Genomic DNA, 19,911 nt, shown 5'->3' with positions numbered 1-19,911 from the left:
CAAAACAAACAATCAATCGTCTACAACATAAAACGTCATAAGAAATTAAATTTAACCACCCGGTTAGTTTTACCAGCAGGATTAGTATACATAGCCTTTATCGTGTGCAAGAAACAAAAAGCAAGGGTCATTAGTCAGTCTAACTTTAGGATGCAGTGAAACGTCATTCTTGTCATTCAGTCAATCGTGTGGCAAAACACCACTGGTTACAACACAAAGTTTAACAACATGACAGACAGACAAGTTTAGGGGGTTTTAGGACAAGGACATGAAATATGTTAGAATGTACGTTAGAGTACAATTCACACATTGCTTATTGATTCATTGTTGAAGACAACAAAGGAACACAAGGAGCACAGCGTTGAGCGCGCTACGACAGAGACGTCTCTCTGGATCGGAAACACCTCAGTGGGCCTTTGCTTGCGGTAATTAGTAGGTCTGATAATTAGCAGGTCAATTATTAGGAGTAATTCTCATTCAGCCTTTCGTCAGCAGATCAGAAGAGTAAGGGTTAATAACACGACTGTATGCTAACCTCCCATGGCTTACTTTAAAATTTACTACCCAGTGTCAGTTTAACTAAAAATTAAATGCAGCCAATCAGCTAAGACATGTTTGGTGTCCACGGTGTGTTTCTTTAGTGTTGCACTGGACCTACAACTCGAATGTTTCCTGCAAGTGAGAGAATCTTACAATTATCATGTTAGCACTTTGCGAACTTCGTGGCTAAATCAACCCTGCATCAAGTTCTTATATGATCTCAGTCTTCCTTGTGTGGTTTATGACACCGTATGATAGTTGTCCATAAAAATTTAGATATCTTGAAGACAGAATTACTTCCTCAGAACATTGTCTGGTATCACTCTGTACAAAGAGGCATGGTCCAGAGTGACAACGATGGAATTAAAATTGTATGACCAACTAAACTGATCATCTGAACCACTTCTAATTTGCACTTAATTAAACTGTTTATGTACAAAATGGTATTGCTGAGCCAAACTATGTCTTTTGAGGTGAGCCATGCATGCAGTACACTTATATCAGTCAACTGTGACCACACAACTATTAATAGTCATTATTGCTGCACGAAAGCCCACGTTTCAGACTTCTGAACTAGGAAGCCTTCAGGATAGAGGAAGCTATAAAAGGCTCGGCTGCGGAAGGCTGCCGGAGCCACACCAGGCCTCACACTGTGCTCCATTGGGTTCAGAGTCAAGGGCAATGTCTCCATGTCTTCTCCTTACCGCCCTGAACCCCGTATCGGGTGGGCATACTTTTCTCCCTGAAGATGTTGGGGTTCCTGGACAGCACCGTCTGCAGCAGCACTGGCATGTCGCCCTCCGGGTCATCGCTGCCCAGGTTGTCCTTCAGCTCTCTGCCATGAAGAGCAACAGGGTGTGAGTGGAGCAGTTCATTAGGTCACACAGTAGAAAAGTAATTGGCACTTCATTTAAAACTCTGTGAAACCCATAAATTAAGTTTATGACCTGAGGTTCTTTTCTCTCTATTTTTTAAATATTTCAATTCATTTACAGCCTAAAGGATGATTTTAATTCAGAATAGGAATTCTAAATTTTTGGTGAGCCAGATTAGAAACTTTCTTGGGCCAGTTTCAGACCCACAGGCTGTATTTTTAACAACCCTGGTATAGATTATTGCCATATATTTTTTAAAAAATGGTGCAACAGTAAAAAACAGTTAAAAAAAAAAAAAAAAAAGCAGGCATCCCTTGTAGCAGTTGTGTAAACAGTGTGTAAATAGAAAAAAAGAAAGATCCTTTAAAAAAAAAAAAAAAAAAAAAAAACTTAAAAGTTGCCTGCAACCACTAAAACATATATGGTTGTTTTTTTCTATCCAAGTTCTTTATCCATGAAAGACAGCTCTCCAATCAAAAGCCCCAGGAGGTTTGGGGTGATTTGTGTTTACTCTCACACAGGTGAACCAGCAGCATCGCTATATTTCTGTGTTCAATTCTATCCGAAAGCAGAAGACGCTCAAAACAAAAGCACCACACACAATCACACACATCATGTTTGAAGAGGCTGAGACAGCAGAGATACGCACATGTGCTCGGTGGAGACCTGGTTAAGGCTGTGGACCAGCTGGGAGACAAGGTTGTCGTCCCTGCGGGCCAAGAGACAGTTGACCTCCTCGGCGATCCTCCCATTGTACAGCAGGCTCTTAGTGGTGGTGGCAGGGAGAGGGGAAGGCAAGGGCAGCTGGTTTAACACTGCAAAAAATAAATAAAAAGAGAGAGACTTTTTTCAGCATGGATTATCACAGTGTCTGGCTTGAAAAAATAAACTTAAAAAAAAAAAAAAAAAAAAGCTAAAACAGGCTTTTTTTAAGCAGTAGATCAGATACATGCTGAAAGCTGTGACGCTTTTATTTTTAGATTTATATTTTAAGTATATTGGCGTTTTGCCTTAGTTAAGTAGCTGTTAAAAAAGTGACAGTAAGCTGGAACTGTGTCCAAGCAGGTGGCCAAGCAGCACGCTGGCACCAAATAAATAAACTGAAATGCTTTTGTTTCAACGCCAGCATGAAGTGAAAAACAAGATTCAGGAAAGATGGCCGTGGAAACGGCTGCAGGACAAACGGCTGCAGTTCGGAATGATATTAGTTCACTTGGATCACGTAGATGAATTGAAAAATGTGAAGGATGCTATCTTACGCTATCCGTCAACGGTACTTTGAAAAGGTGGTCACACATTTTAAACACAAGCAACAGCGTCAGAGATGCATGCTGGAAAGGAGCAGAGACACAGAAGCCTCATCAGTTTTATTCCACTGACTGTTCTAACAGACATTTCCAAGTGTGTGAGCGCACAGTCCTGGGTTTTTAAGTTCTCAGTTGTTATGGTGGTAAAAATATATATAATATCTACGGCAGAATTCATACACTTGCCAGTGTTACCTTTGTTTAAAACATAATTTATTTTGTGTTGTAGTGAAACCTAAAGAAATATGAGACTGCTGCTTTTCTTCCATTTTGTGCGAGAAATGCTACTGAAGTTAAGAAGTTAAGTTTAAGATGCGTGCTCGGTCTCGACCAATAAATTCACTGAACCCGGACGTTTGGATTTTTCTCTTTATGGCACGACCAATTTGCACTCGTTTGCATTTTTTTTTATCTTAATTCAAATTGCATCTTGTTTCTTTGTCTTTGCATTGCTTGCCACTGTTGTCAGAGTTGCACTTAAATAGAAAAATGGTTGCATGTTGCTTTGTCGCTTGCTAGTGCGAAATCAGGAAAAGCCTAATGATAACAACAATAATAATAATAGCTCAGTAATAATAACAGTTTAATAATAATGATAGTAATGATTCATTCATTCCTCTTCAGTAACCACTTTATCAGGGTTGCTGTGCCTATCCCGGGAAAACATCCTGGATGGGACATCAATACATTGCAAGGCACTGCGTGCGCGCTCACACACACACACACACACACACACACACACACACACACACACACACACACACACTCATTCACACTAAAGAGCAATTTAGACTAGCCAATCCACATATCATGTTTTCGGACGTGGGAGGAAACCCAGAGGACACCCAAACAGAGATGGAGAGAACATGTGAAACTCCACACAGACAGTAACCTGAGCTCAAGACTGAACCGGGGAGCTGAGAGGCAATAACGCCACCCAGACCGCCATAAGAAGAAGAAGAAGTAGATGAAGAAGAGCTAGAGTGGCCTACATGGTGTCATTCAAACTCATATTCGTTATAACTGATTAATCTGGAGAGAGCAGAAAACAATTCTCTCTCTTCCAATCTACAGTGTATTAAATCAACAGCCTTTAATACAGTACACGCTGTCTTACCATGAATCGGAACAAGCAGAAAATAATCTATGATATATGTGATGTCTTTGTGGTGCCACACATCCAGTGAGACTTGATAAAATGTTAATTTTGATGGAGGTCCTTACTTGATTATGGCGTTCCACCATTTTTGTTACTTTTCCTTTACAGAAGGAAGAGAGCACGGTCGACTCTCTCGTGTCCCACCAGCTCACAGAGCTCATAAATACGCAAGGTTAAAGTTTGCCTACATGGGAAGGAGCGATAAGCATTTACCGCTGCCAGAAGTTCGTCGGAATCTCATCAACTTTGTCAAATAATCACGAAAAAACAAGCAAGCAAGATTAGTCACGTGAATTACTATTAGACTGACGCACATGTTGAGGGCTCCTGTGCTCTTTTTCCCCCTAAACAATTTCAAATCAAATGGGTCTAAAATCATCCTCATCAGCACAGGAGAGAGAACCGTTATAAGAATGCTGAGAAAACACGGTGTTACTGGTGGACAATTTTAGACCCAGAATTTCCTGAACCATTTACCAATGTAATGATGCTTCGTAAACTTGTGCCATGACGGAATGCTGCGTAAAGATCGGCTTTAATCCTCAGCCTTAAAATCAGAGGCTGTTTTGTAACACTGTAGTGTAAATGAAATTAACAGCTTGTTTATCAACCACTAAATGGCCGGTGTTATTGGTAATTCGAGCCAGTGGGTCATGGCCAATTAATTTACATTCACAAGATACCAGAGAGGATTGTAAGCATGACGTTAACCGTGTTTTCAAGAAGATCAGCCACAGTCAGAAACTGAAGCCCTAAACATTAACTTCTCTGTTCATGGGTAAGTGGGGTGATAGGACTAAAATAATAGGTTTGCTTTATATATATTAAAAAAAAAAAAAAAAAAAAAAAAAAAGAGCCGTAGCATTGCGTTAAAGAACATTTGTTGATACTTAATCTTTAATGTCCACAAAAATTATTTAATTTTTATATTTAAAAAAATAACATTTTATTTATTAAAAAAAAAAGAATAAAAAATATTTAACCTTGAAAGGGATTTATTTTTTAAATCTGGAAAAAAAAATTAAGTAAAAAACAATCAAATTAGCTGCTTCCTGTCGGTTTCCTTTTCCATCATGCCCTCCAATTTCTTTATTAGACTCAATTTTTGAATGTAAATCCGTCCAAAAACAGGCTATAAGCAGGATCTATGAATTACTCAGCATGTATGATTCAACTCCTTTAGATCTACTCAAAAATAATTGGGAGACAGATTTAGGTAAACTAATTTCAGTGGAACTCTGGCACGTAATAATACAGGGTATTTTCTCATCATCCATTTGCCTCAGACATGCTGTAATACAATTTAAAATTGCACACCGTTTACATTGGTCTAAAGTCAGACTTTCTAACATTAAAGCTGACACAGATCCCACATGTGATAGATGCAGGCAGGCTCCCGCAACTCTGCTGCATATATTTTTGGACATGTTCTGGACCAATATCTTTGAGACCTTCTCTGGGATATTTGGAGAGGTAGTAGAGCCATCTCCATTTATTGTTTGGTGTGGCCCCGGAAAACATTAGTTTTAGCAAAAGGAAAATTAAAATGTCGGCCTTCCGTTCCCTTCTGGCTAGGAGACTGATACTGATTAAATGGAAAGACCCTACTCCACCGACACTGAGCCACTGGATAAGGGATAAGATACAGTTAGAGAGTCTATTGGGGCATTTTATAAAATCTGGCAACCTTTCTTAACTTTTGTTGAAGAAATAAAAGCAGGCAATATGGTCTTGTAAAAGAAAGGGGGTGGGGAATATTATTTATATTTACTTCATATTGTTTATTTTTCATTATTATTATTATTTTCTTATTTGTTTATGGACATCTGATCATGTATAGTACACTTATGCTATGTCTGGTGTTTGAGGGATGGGGGGGTTCAGTTTTGTATACCTTTGTTCTTTCTGTATAATTTGAAAACCAATAAAAAAAAAAAAAACCTTGATCAAAAAAAGAACACTATTTTCCATGAATTTTGACCCAAGAATTGTAATTAATCACCTCGGCTTCTCCACTAATTATTCTCCCATTAACACCGCAAAGTGTGTGACACATTGTTGGGATTGTCTGGTACAAAGTCTACAACTGCTTCGTGTCTCGCGACGTGATAGTAGCGAGTTGCTAAAACTGAACCGCTCAGTGTCTTTTATGAGGGGAAAAAAAAAAGAGCGAGAGAATGAAGCGATCGCTCCGTTCCTGCCAGGATGTCGGCGCTGTCTCTGCAGCGCTGAAGCCAATTGCATTCCCTCTGGAATCCCCTGGCATGGACGGCAGGAGGGCACACCTCCACATTACAGCCAGTGCGTATTTTACCAGTGGGCGCACAGGAGACAAAATTAAACTGAAACAGCTTTATATATCACTGCACATGATCAGAGTCTTCTCCTCGTCTCAACTCTCACGCTTAAAAAAAACCCGACTAGCACCAACAAAATGATCAGCTGGTCCTTATGTACGAGTTTTAACATATATTCACTATCCAAACAACACGATCCAGGCGTAAGCATTGGAGTGTTTAAGTGCATGCTTTCTCTGCGATTTGAGGAAACACAAGCAGGCCTGCTGTAGAGTAAAAAAATTCCATGTTATAAAAGACACTTTTCTTCAATAACATGCCTAATGAGTGTGTGTGTGTGTGTGTGTGTGTGTTACTTACAGTCAGTGAGGCTAGCAATCCCAGCAAGAGTGGTAATGGGAACATGAGGCATATCCCCATTCATGCTGAAGATGGGGGTGGGGGGTCGTGTCGATGTGCAGGATGCTCAGTGTCGCTGCTCTCCGACCAGCCTTCACATCTCCCTTCTGCTGAAAGAAAGAGAGAAGCGTTGTGAGCAAAGACAACTAACTCAGCACCACTGATTAGCGATGCACAAAGCAGAAATGTCGTATCTTTTCGCAATTATTATTATTAAATCATCTCCCAATTTCAGAAAGTGTCACAACAGAAAATGAGGAGGACTTAAAACCTCATCTTTCATTACATCAACTGGTTTTGCAAACGTCTTCCACTGGGAGTCATCCTATTAGAGCAAACCAAATTCGAATGTTTTGCATCCCAGGACCCCTTACAGAGCGAGACGATTTCACAGCACAGATTTAATTTTAAGAACTCTAGAGAAAATATGTACCATCATGTTAATTTATTTCAGCCATTAGAGCTGGATCTGTATGTAGACTTGAAACACTGTGTATTCGCTTAACACCATTTCCTTACATTTATTAATACAGCACTTAAATTTCACAATATTTACACTACTTCCATTTTAAGTGACCAGTCAATTACTCTCACGACTATGATAACTAAATAATAAGCATAATTTACTTTTATACTAATCGAACATAATCTCCAGCACAGCCACTTGATTCTAAAAAAAAAAGAAAAGAAAAAAAAAAAAAAGAAAGGAAAATGCAATACAGTCAAGGACCCTGTGGATCCCTGGATGTCAGTTGGGTTTAAAGAATTTGAATAAATTGTTATCTAAACAAAAGTAAGATCTTCAGTGTCCAGTCTGTCAGCATCTAGGATGCCTAAATAGTGTCCCAAAAATATAATACGCATCAGAACACATACACAGAATTTCTGGGGAAGGGACGGACAGTGCATATCCCCAATATGAAAATTCTTGTGATACCAAATAATCCAACAGTCTGATGCAGGTTACACGAATCACTGTAAAAAATCTGACCCAAAGCACCGATATTCACACCAATCGATAATCAATGAAAAAAGATTTCAAATACAAAGGTGAAAGAAGTGAAGTAAGGAGAAGTAAATCTAAGACCGGGCTACAGCATGCCTGCATTTCAAGCTGTCTCCTGTCCATCACTTAACCTTAAAGCATCGAGGGCTAGCCATGATTCAATCGCCTTAATAACAACATGTCGGATTCTCACAGCAAGAAGGCGTCAAGGGCAGGCACCTATAAACCTGAAGAATGGAGTTTTGCTGAACCAGCACGCACGATACAAGCAATTAACTTGTTTAATCGCAAAGGCGTTTGTGTCATATCACCCACCGCTGCATGCAACAAAAAAAAAAAAAAAATTCTGAAACCTAAAAACAGAATAGCTCGGTTTACTGATGCATCACAATCGAAATTACCATACAAGTACAGACCTGCTTATCTTGCACTGACTCCAAGCTTGGCTAGAGCACAACACAAGTCTCAGTGTGCATCTATTTACATCTGCAATGCAACTTAATATACAGTCAAAGCAAGGGTGAACCCTGGACTAGAGAGACCTACATAAGAAGCCACACATCACATGACACTTCGCAACCATCCACAAAATTACTCTAGCTTATAAAACAGGCGGAAAAGCGGGACACAGGTGTTACGTGTGCATCGTGCACTTCTCTATATCTGCATCCCTAACGCTGTGACGAGGGGTTCAACCGTCTCTGCAGCAGAGGGTGATGTGAAAACTGTCAGCAGAGAAGACTTCAGCGTCGTGTAACATCACAGGTGTCAATCACGCAGTGTTCACATGCCAGAACAGTTCACACCATTTAACAGAGCTGATGACGATCTAGATCATCAGATAAACCTTTCTAATATCAGCAACTCGTCAAATACAACAAATCATTTGTTTTTAAAGGTATGATAAAAGTTATATTCCAATGCAGTTACCCAGCTGAGTGACATCACAGTGCAATATAACGCTGTTAACCTCTAACTAAACCGTTTGTGTTAGATAATAGTTTGTGCATGTTTGATTTTTGACATATTATATGCTCAATTTGCTGTGACATCAGTCTCAGCCACTGTCTATGTGTATACGTACACATGTGTGTATATCTATCTATCTATCTATCTATGCACATATCTATATTTATATTTATACATATTTATATAAACACACAAGATGCTTTATCCAGACATAAAACAAGATGATGTTCTACCCAAAAAAAAAACAAAAAAAAAAAAAAAAACCCACATTGCATTTTCACTGTAGTTCTTTCATAAATCATTTGTCAAAGGTAGAAAATAGAGTGAGTGTATATACAGGGATTTACGGTAACCACCTGGCACTTGGTGGGAGGAAAAGAAAAAAAAGCTGTTTCTGGTCTGTTGTAGTTTTAGTGTAGTTTCAGTGTGCATGTAAACTTTCTAGGGTCTACATCTACAAAACAGATTTCCCCCAAGCATTCAGGGGCTACTGTAAAACCTCGTATACACGTGCACTCCGGTTTCTACTGCAAAAACTTTTGAAAGCTTCTTCCCTGACTGGCACACATGGAGAGCAGATGACATTTTTAATCACTTTCTAATTATTAACCAGTCCACATTTACGTCTTTTTTTGTCTCTTGGCAGAAAACATGCTGTTTTTGACCATTTTCGGTGGCATTCCTAATAAATATAGTTAATTGATGCTACACTAATAGATTTTTTCATATTAACGAGCTCTATTAATGAACATTCTCCGTTTACTGAAAGAACGTCAGAGGGTCACATCTTTCAAATGAGAATATCAAGATGAGAGATTACGAGAGCGAGTGAAAGGGAGTGTTAGTTAATATCAGATCATTCATATCATGAATCAATCCTTCCTGATTGCTATGCTGATTGGCTCATCTGAAAAAAAGAAGACTGTCCGTATTTGCGTATTTTTGAGTGATAACACGTAGCAGAGTACTCTAATGTTAAAATGCGAACCTATGGCTGGTCTGGATAAATATTCTTCCTCACATGCCTATCTGTCACCTTTATATAGAAAACTGCCTTCTACCTTTGCGCATATCCTCTAAGGAACTTCGGAATCCTCGCCGTTGTAATATCTGCCACTTGTCCTCCGACACATCTGCTCTAACTCTACCGGACTGCCTGGCCAGTCTTTTTTCACATATCTTTTAGAACTCTTCTAATAAAGTCTGAAGGCTGAGACGTTCATGGAAAAACGTCTTTTCCGCTGGCTTTGCCTCAACTTTTCGACTGTTGTCCTGTTGCAACATTTCGTTTTTTTAGCATCCTGGAATTCAGGTTTTTCCTGTAGATCCGTGGTTCTCAGAGTTGGGTCTACAAAGCATAGCCAGGGGGTCTATGTAGTGGAAATCACGACCCGCCATTAATAAAGGTTATTATGGCTATAAATAAGATCGGCTAAAATCTCATGACAATTTTAGTGTGCAAATTTCAAAAATTCTCCAACAGACAAATTACTTCTGTGTACATTTAACTAATGTGCATAATTTTTGAATTGTTTGAGAACGCCTGCTGTATATAAATTGGTTAAAAAAAAAAAACATAGCAGATCCAAAATTTTGCAATGGGTCCCAAATTAATTCCAAACTAACAAACCACACACCTGACAATCCACACTTTCAGAAATAAAGGTACTTCTCCTTAGTGCTGGTGTGACACCATGAAGGGTACATCTTTTGTGCCTCTATGAGGTATCTTTTACCTGGGAAAGTGTGTTTGGTGTATCTTTACTCAGCTATAAAGGTACATAAGGGGAACTTAAGGTCCAGTTACGTACCGTAAAAACTGAATTTGAAATTTACTGAAGATGAATGCAAAAAAATTAATTTTAAAAGTAACAAGACAAACTAAAGGGACAAGGAAAAGTACTGAGAGGGCACTGAGAGTGCATTACGTAATCTAAATGATCATACAAGTACAGATCTGATTCATTTCCATACAGCGTAATCCACTAAACAGAATGATTCGAAATAATTAGAACGCTTACTATCAACATTTGCTTTTTTTTTTTTTTTTTTTTTATTTTACCAGATCAAATTTGAAGCAAAGAAGAAAAGCTGCAGAGGTTTTTCATTCCCTCAGTGTAGTAGCTTTCTATAAGTGAATTAATTTTTAAACTCATCAGTACAATAGGATGTTCACTATTTCAGAGTAGATGCAGAACTAATGAACAGTCGCACCATTCAAGCTCCAACTGAAACCGACGGCCAGATCACTCTCATTCATGAATCTATTGCTTTAAGGGGTGGGGATCAAATAAATAAACAGGAGATCTCGGATTACAGATAACGCCCCCCACAGCGACCTCCAGCAGAACCACACTGCTCAGAGAGGGAGGGAAAAGCACAACACGCACAAAGGATTAGCAGTTAGAGTACAGAGAGTGAAACACAGAGACAGACAGACAGAGAGAGAGGAAAGGGAGGCAGACAGCCAGAGGCAGACAGATACTGACAGAGGGAGGAATAGTGAGACAGAGCATAAGACAGAAAGAGAGAGAGAGAGAGACAGACAGAGACAGACAGACAGAGAGAGAGAGGGGGGAGAATGAGAGAGAGAGAGAGAGAGGGAGGGAAAGAGGGAGGGAGAGAGAGAGAGAAAGGGAGGGAGATAGAGAGAAAGACAGAGAGAGACAGACACAGACAAAGGGAGGGAATCAGAAAGAGAGAGACACACAGACAGAAGGAGGGACAGGGGGACAGATACAGAGTGATGGAGATAGAGAAAAACAGAGACAGACAGAGGGAGGGAGAAGTAGACTGACAGAAAGACAGAGAGACAGAGGGAGGGAGACCGACAGAAAAAGAGACCGACAGAGGGAGGGAGAGGGAAACCGACGAAGGATGGAGAGGGAGACCGACAGAGGGAGAAAGAGGGAGACAGAGGGAGGGAGAGGGAGACCGACAGAAAGAGAGTCAGAGGGATGGAGAGGGAGACCAACAGACAGAGAGTCAGACAGAGAGAGATGGAGAGACAGACCGACAGAGAGAGACAGACAGAGGGAGGGAGGGATGGAGAGGGAGACCAACAGAGAAAGAGAGATAGACAGAGAGAGAGAGAGACAGAGGGATGGAGAAGGAGACAGATGAGGAATGGAGAGGGAGACCGATAGAAAGAGAGACAGACAGAGGGATGAAGAAGGAGACAGAGACAGACAGAGGATTGGACAGGGAGACAGACCGAAAGAGAGAGACAGATGGACACTGACAGAAAGAGCGACAGACAGAAGAGGGAGAGGGAGACAGAGAGAGAGAGAAAGACAGACAGAGGGAGGAAGAGGGAGACCGAGAGAGAGAGAGAGAGAGAGAGAGAGAGAGAGACAGACAGACAGACTGATGGAGAGGGAGACAGACAGAGAGAGAAAGACAGACAGAGGGATGGAGAGGGAGACCGACAGAGGGATGGAGAGGGAGATAGACAGAGAGAGAGACACAGACAGACAGACAGAGGGAGGGAGAGCCACTGGAAGACTTGTGTGTTTATCGCCACATTCTCATACCCAGATTTCACATTACGCTGTGTGTGTGTGTGTGTGTGTGTGTGAGTGTGTGTGTGTGTGTGTGTGTGTGGGAAAGTGAATCAGAGCAACAAAAACAAAACACTGAACACGTTCCCAACACTGAAACTAAACTCAGAACTCAAACAAATCCCCGGACTGCCAGGACCTGTCTTCCTGCTTGCTAGTTTCCTGTGTTAGCATAACAATGTGACGCGACAGCTCAGCTACCTCAGCCACAGCTCACTACACTGCATGGAGTGTTGTGTTAGAGCAAAAATATCATTCAGTTTCATTACTCAGAACTACAGAGTGCAGAAATACAGCAAGAAGTGTCCAAACTTTGCTCTGTTTTGTCGCAATATCGCTGTGGCCATTCATTCTCCACTGAAATGAATAGCGCCTGTGAAGATGAAGAGTCAGCCCGCGACTCCGAGTGCGGAAAACAAAACTACATAATAATCATCAGCTCATTTCATTTCATGCACAATCCTGGAATGCACATTAAAAAGACTACTGTCACTACTTTGTTAGAAATATCCAAATTTGCAAAAAGTTATCCAAACGAACAGAAGAATTTCTTATTCCAAAATAACGTTACATGCCAGCTAATCATCGGGCTAGCAACGTGAAAACACCGCAAAAAAAATTCAAACAAACAAACAAACAAAAAAAAAACCTATAAACCCTTTTTCAAATAAATCGTTCAAAATGAGAAATATTTCTGTTCATACCGTTAGCTTTGATTTGTTCGGCGAAATGGCTAACTAACCAGCTATACGAGTAGCAGCGCCATGCTAACTATCTAAACTATTTTCCTCGGATTCTCGCTAGCGCTAGCTTTAATTCGGAAACACACAGAGTCAGCTAACAGACTAACTACGTTAGCGGTGCAAGTTTTACATTAGCTTCAAAACGTCACTGTACTTAAACCTGGCCAGTTATTCAACAACACAAAAAAAGCATAAATACTGTAATTACCTTCAGTAAATATTAATTATGCTTAAAAAGAGTCTTGTGAGCATTAATTCCAGTTAAAAGTTCGCTAGCTCGCCAGTTAAGTCAGTCGGCGGATTAGAGGCTAATAACACAAGCTTTATTTTAGCTTCTATTTATTAATTAATTCATCTGGGATATATTAGAGTAAAATTCCCTAGAGTTATATTCAGAGTCAATTAAAGACCAAACGTCAAATTTCAGCTCCATTTCCGGGAGTCAACTCTAACTTTGCTCTATTTTTTTCAAACGGCAGTGTATGCTAAAGCTAACTGTAGCAAGTTTAACCGAATCTGTTCCTCACGGTGGCTTCCGTAAAGCGCAGAATTTATTCAGAAAGTCTCTAATTGTGGTTTAAATATATTCAGAAATCCTCAAATTGTGGTTTGAATGCTTTAAGCTAAGCCTTGCGTTTGTGTCTCTGGGTCAGTGTGTTAAGTGAAGCGTTATTAACACCACTACATTATAATAACGAGACATTAGTGATGTTCTACATAAGCTTCAGATGAAAAGCTGCTGATGTGTGTGAGTTTAGAAATGGAAGAAATGATTAGATAAAACACTGACTACTGAACAAGTGCCCAGAGAAGGGAAAAGAAGTGAAATGAAATGTTCACATCGTATTTTTCTCCACCTGGACGACAGGAAATGCCTTGAAAGAGTGGGTTTGCTTTCTAGGACTTGAGCAGATATCAAGCAAAACACACTCTGACTTCACTGGTGGTGTTTTTAACCAGAACCTGGAGTCTGCTGGAGATTTCCTGAGTGCTAACCTGTTAAAGCGATATAAGCCTTCAGGTGTTAAAGGAAGAGGAAAAAAAAAAACATTAAAATGTGCTGTTCATTGCTAGTCTAAGAAAACACAGGACTAGAAAACACACTGGTCTTACCTGCCTAATGGTAGCTAGGAAGCAAATCTGAAACCAAAATAACTCTACTCAGATTAAACAAACTTGCTAAAGATGCAGCCTGCAAACTTACATGAGGGCTAAAAAGCAGAGTGTTTACAGTTGACTCGCCTACTGAGCTAAACCAGCCAATTTGCCAGCTAGCTCTGTAGGCGAGTCAGTGTAAACAATGCTAACTGGCTAGGCTAACTTCCAGCTAGCCAGGCCTTTTCTTGTTCTCGTTTATAAGCAGCGTTTTAGCTAGCTAAGATAATGAGCTAAAGTTCTTTTTTTCTGCTACGGTGTTCAAAACATGTCCGGGTTTGAAACAAGGCGGACCAAGAGGTCGAATTTGGGCATTTTTGTGTTCGTTTGACCAGTGTGGCCTTGTAGCTAGCTAACAAAACCGCGAACCGCGGACTCGCCTAAGGTCACTTGCCCGTGGCCCCGTCGCCGCGGATCGGCCACACAAGGCAACACGCAGCGGAGAGAACGGAAAGAAGCCAGCGGAGCTAGCTTAGCTTAAGCTAACCCAATTCGAGCGAGCGATGAATAACATTGAAGTTTCGCACGGCCCCAGATATGTTATCGGGTATTTTAGGCTATTCTCTTTGATCGACCGCGGATAAATGAAGTGATCGGTGCGTTGGTTATTTACCTCAGGACTTGGGTGTTTAACAAAAAGAAATTGTAGCAAACGTTTCGGATCAGCCTCTTGAGCTCCCCTCTCCGTTCCTGTGTCGCTCTTTGCAGCTACTCCGAGTAATATAACAACAATAATCCGGGTCGGGAGGGTTCGTTCTTCTTCCTTCTCACTGCAAACATGAAGGCTTGAGGGAGGTAAACAACATTCCTTTCAACCGGTGGATTTTCGCCCGGTTTTACACTCCAGCGCCGATTGAAGATGGTTGTAAATTTCCAAGCGATTTCAGGGAAATATTTAGCGGCGGAAAAAAAAACCCCGAAAGACTATTGACGCGGTGATAAAAGAGATCCACTCAGACTCTCCCCCCCTCTCTCTCTGGCAGAACAAAATGCCGACCGGAAGCACCGCTGCGGGAATGACTCCCTCCACCGGCGCCAAACCGACCAGCAGCGACTCGGGCCGAATCCCAAACGACTCCATTTTGGTCCAAAGAGTGCTGCATAGGGGCCATTACTTCCTACCTGAGCTAGTGCGGGTATATAGGGAGCAGGGAGTTATTTGGGATTCAGCCACATCTACTTCCGCTGTTTTCTGCATGCTTTCTTTCCTACTACTAATTCTACAGGAGTCTAAAGAATCGTTATTGGGAACAAACCAATGGACAATCCTTTTCCCTTTTCACTGTCAAAGTTGTCACAGCAGGTCAACTTTACACATTACTGCTTCTACAGGTGGAAGGATGGTTTTATTTTTGCCCTAATATCTGTAAATTCTGTAATAACTGATGTGCCTAATGCAGCTGTTTTAATTTTATTCCATTCTCTTTATCATAAAAATATAGCTTTCACTTTTTTTTTTTTTTTTTACTTTTTTTTTTACTTTTTTGCAAACACAAATCACATCAACACAGAGATCCACTGAGACAAAAGTCTGCACCATGTATGAGTTTCCTTCATATACCTAAGCCTTCTGTACATTTGGATTTTGTTGAAAAACCCCTGAGCAATGAAAAACTTTCTTATTAAATAAAATCAGGTAGAGAGGGGGACTAGTATTACACATGAGCCAAAAGTAGGATATCATTTACAGACAGCTTGTCTCATGCCTCAACTACAAATCTCTGATGTGATTTAAAGAAAATCAACCAGTCTTAAAAAAAAAAAAAATCAATCTCATATATATGTATATGTATATAGTCATTATTTAATGTGATCATACAGTTAAAGAGAATAATTAAAGGCTTCTTGGATACTTTAAGCTTTAAATTAGTGACATATCACTAATATTTAATCTGTCATGTGTGTGTGTAAATATTAAAACTGATGCACACACAACCACTGCTTTAGCTCAGGTGACTTTTAAGCGCATCTCCTACACCGAGCTGCCTATTTATTACATTTATTAATTACTAGGCTGATATACCTAATGAACTAGAACATTATGTCTCATACAAGCACACAACAATGTAATGTCTTAATTACAAACTACTCATCATCTTGCCTTTTATAACGAGCTTAAGATCATAACAACATCTTACCGGTTTAGTTTCTGTACAAAATGGCCAAAAATGATAGTTTTGGAAAGTAGAGATGAAAGGTTGATTTCTTTTCTGCTCAGTTTTGTGGAGTGCTGTCTTAATGGAAGTGCTGACTTTTCAATATTAATATCAAATAATTAAAGATTATTAAAGATTGTTGCCAATTTTGTGTCATTTTATAATTTTTTTCTATATATTTTTGAAAGAATTTTCTGCTTTTCTTCATGAAATATAAAAAAAGATGAATAAAAATTGGAATAAGGTTACACTCCATTGTTGGCACAAACTTAAATATCATGGCACACATTATGTACAGAGAAAATATCTATAAGTATTGTCATACCACTCAAGACTAATATTAAATGCTCTTTAAAATATTTAACGTCCAGTTTGCTCAGTTTTTTTTTTTTTTTTTAAATCACTGGACCTACATTGCTGTCATATTTTCTTTTCATCTGTTTGTGGTAATAGTGCTACAGCTTTTATTCTTTATTTTTCAGCAGTCTAGGCCTCCATCACTGTTATTCAACCATTTTAAAGATGTGGCCTTTGGGATTGTAGACTAGAAATCACAAGATCAAGCTGCCAAAATAATCTGACAAATCTTCCAGGTCATCAAAATTCTTTTCATTCATTTATTTTGCAGACGCTTTTTTCCCAAAGTGACACAAAATGTCTCGGAATTCAGTTCTAGCTCAAGGCTTTAACTGTGGCTCACTGAAAGTTTTTTTCAGGGATTTGCAAAAAAAATCGATTGTGTAAAATTCAATCTATGAATTCTTTGTGTTCTGAGTGTTTCCAGCCTAAGCGTACCAGATGATTAGATGCTTTTTTGTGGGTAATATTTTCAGAGACCAACTCAATATTGCAAAATAACTTAACATATTTAGTATTATTGTAAATGGTACTGCGTCAAGTAATGTGTTACTTTAACAAACTCTGCATTTGAGAGATATTGAAGTGTCTAACTGACAGAAAATTGCTCTGAAACACTTGACATTTTATGTCAAGTCCATACCTGTGATGTTCTGCAGGATGTACATACAGATTCAATATTGCTATCATTGCAAAAAAAAAAAAAAAAGAGGGGGGTCTCTGCATCTTTACTAATGAATTCATGCACACTAATGACAAATGCAGTTTGTGTATCATTTACTACATAGATTTTATTAACTTTCTGCAAACTCACGCCCTGTGACACTTCCCTTAACCATTTACACATTTCCCCTGTTTATATAAAACCCATTAAGTAACTAGGATTAGAATAAAGTGTAATATTCAATGTATACTGACTCTATATCGTTTTTAGAACATCATTAAAATTTTTTATGAGCAAACCAGCTATAATATTTATTAAAACAGATTTGTTGAAAATATCACAAAGTACCAGCTATATTTCATGTTTAAATAATACACAATAATAATAATAGATTACTAGTGAATAATAAAATGAATAATTGAATTAATTATTTAAACTTTTATTAGTTTTCCCAAACTCCACCCTCTGTTGACATTTCACTTTTATATTTACACCTTTCTGCTAAATTTTAGAAGTAATACTCTTGAATAATAATAATAATAATAATAATAATAATAATACACTGTAATATCACTATTTCGTTTGATTTCACTGAGAAACCTTCTATAATATTTATTAAAATAGATATATTAAAAGGATCACCTCTAGCTTTTGTATGTTTGTTCTTTAAAAAGAAAACCATCATGCAAAAAATTGTAGTAAATTATTATTAAATAATAATAAATAATAATGACAATCATTATTATAATATATAATAGTAATAAAAATATTTAGAGGTTTAAATTGATTGCAAATGATGTTGGTATAGCATGAGTTTAAAGGAATAAATCTTACAGAGTTTAAAAGTCATTTGTAACTTTTAAAAATTTTGCTCACACATTGAAATTAGATTCTTTTCAGGTTTAGAGGGTTTTTTTTGTAAACAGCTCGTGGGCGCCCTCTTGCGGTAGAAAGCTGAAAGTGCAACACATCCACATAAACACAGATCAGGAAATGATTGGCATCATCTAGGTCTAAACTGCCATCTGATAAACACACAATGCACACAAACCTACAATATCTGACAAAACAATTACTAAAAATTATTTACTACTTTATTAGTATATTGGTTCTTTATTCAGATGAAAATCCTTCATCAAGTGCTCCTGAGAATGCACAATGTGAACAAAGTGATATATAAACTAATAACAACAATAATAATAATAATAATAATAATAATAATAATAAACTTGACTGGTAAATCAAATTCCAGCATCCTGGATGCTATGGATGTTATTAGTAACATCCCAGTTACTGTAATTCCTCTATCATCTGTGACCAGCGTTAGTCTCCATTGTGGTTGCTTGATTATCAGAAAGCACTGGACCACAAATCACAAGTTCATGTTCAAGTGTAATGTTGTTCTGTTGTTGCTTTTGTGTTTGTCATTGTACTCTCCTGCAGGGCTTGTTCAATATTTTGCACCCAGGGTCCTCTATAACTAAAATAAATCCCACAGGCCCCTTCGGCACAGGTTTATTCCATGAACACAATCCATCTATTCAAATATTAACCTCATTATTTAAATGAGTACAATAATATTCTGTATATCTTTTGGAGTCATAGAGCTTTTTATTCATGTACGAGTTGACATTATTTAGGGCTGATTTGCTTTTGAGGTACTGAGGTGTGGATCAGGCCTATTCAATTAACGTGACCAAACAAGGTTAATGACCATAAGAACTTCATAATATATTTAATAGCTTTAATAAACATGCGGTGTAATTTCAACTATTAAAAAAAAAAAAATTTAAAAAAAAAATGCATGGACACCTGCAGGTCCTGACCCCACTTCGGGAACATTATTGGTATGGGCTAGAGATTTTAAGATTTAACATTTAACACTTTGTTGTGAGATGATTTATACAATTTTAGTCACAGAATTTATCTGGTTTATTGTAAATTTTCCCAGAATAAATTCATTTTACTCGTAAGTGTTGTGGAACTCTTAGTACAGTTCTATTCAAGCAACAATTAAAAAGTTAAAATATGCACACACACACAAAAAAAATTAAAAACACAGAATTTCCTTTCAAATTGTTTAACTTCACTTCTCTTAACATGCAAAATAATAGGATTTTTTTTTAATATTAGGAAAAATGGCTTGCTCAAGGGTTCTTTGGATTGTTAACGGCTTTTAGCTTCCTAAAGCTGCTTTGCTCCCTCTCTGTTAGAGAAGCTCTCCGTTGTTGGGTTCTTTATAGAACAATTCAATCTCAGAGAGATAAACCAAAAAATCTGTACAGATTGTAGACTACACTTTTTTTAATACAGTAAGACTTATATTACGTTTACACAACCTGTGAGAATGATATAAATGTGGCAATACAATCTAAAACAAATAGCAAAATATTAATAATAGATCTTTACAACATTAGATATAGCACATATGGATGGCAGTTGTATCTGTATTAATACATTTTGCACTTTCTCAGGTTCATTTTTAAGTAAATGGCTCTGGTCATGTGATTAAATAATATCATCCACTTAAAAATTCCATATGAAATAATTTATTAATAATCTATATAATTTTCTTTCAAACATAAGTAAAAAAAAAAAAAAAAACCTTCAGTCAAAATTGTGATTAATGTGATTAAATGTGTTAATGTTCACTTCTCGAGATCCTAAGCACCCAAATGGTAGCATTTTGAATTTTAAAGGTTAAAATATGTAAAATATTTAAGA

At 38.2% G+C, this 19,911-nt stretch overlaps 1 protein-coding gene across 3 annotated transcripts in view; it reads right to left on the bottom strand.

Moving 5' to 3' along the window:
* nipblb (NIPBL cohesin loading factor b) overlaps positions 1-15,004 on the bottom strand; it is a 33,240-nt gene extending 18,236 nt beyond the window's left edge. The window contains exons 1-4 of one of the 3 annotated variants that reach the window (XM_034312474.2): positions 14,624-15,004; positions 6,539-6,687; positions 2,065-2,230; positions 1,245-1,375 (exon numbers count right to left, since the gene is read on the bottom strand). In XM_034312474.2, the coding sequence (XP_034168365.2) occupies positions 1,245-1,375; positions 2,065-2,230; positions 6,539-6,602 (361 nt within the window). In that variant the 5' untranslated portion in view covers positions 6,603-6,687; positions 14,624-15,004. The remainder of the gene's footprint in view (positions 1-1,244; positions 1,376-2,064; positions 2,231-6,538; positions 6,688-14,623) is intronic. The other 2 variants (XM_034312475.2, XM_034312473.2) reach the window with 2 other exon arrangements.
* Positions 15,005-19,911: the final 4,907 nt, after the last annotated feature.

The sequence above is a fragment of the Pangasianodon hypophthalmus genome, chromosome 17, assembly GCF_027358585.1.
Source record: "Pangasianodon hypophthalmus isolate fPanHyp1 chromosome 17, fPanHyp1.pri, whole genome shotgun sequence".
Lineage (NCBI taxonomy): Eukaryota > Metazoa > Chordata > Actinopteri > Siluriformes > Pangasiidae > Pangasianodon > Pangasianodon hypophthalmus.
The sequence above is the reverse complement of the archived record's forward strand: the minus strand, read 5'-3'. Positions and strand labels throughout refer to the sequence as shown.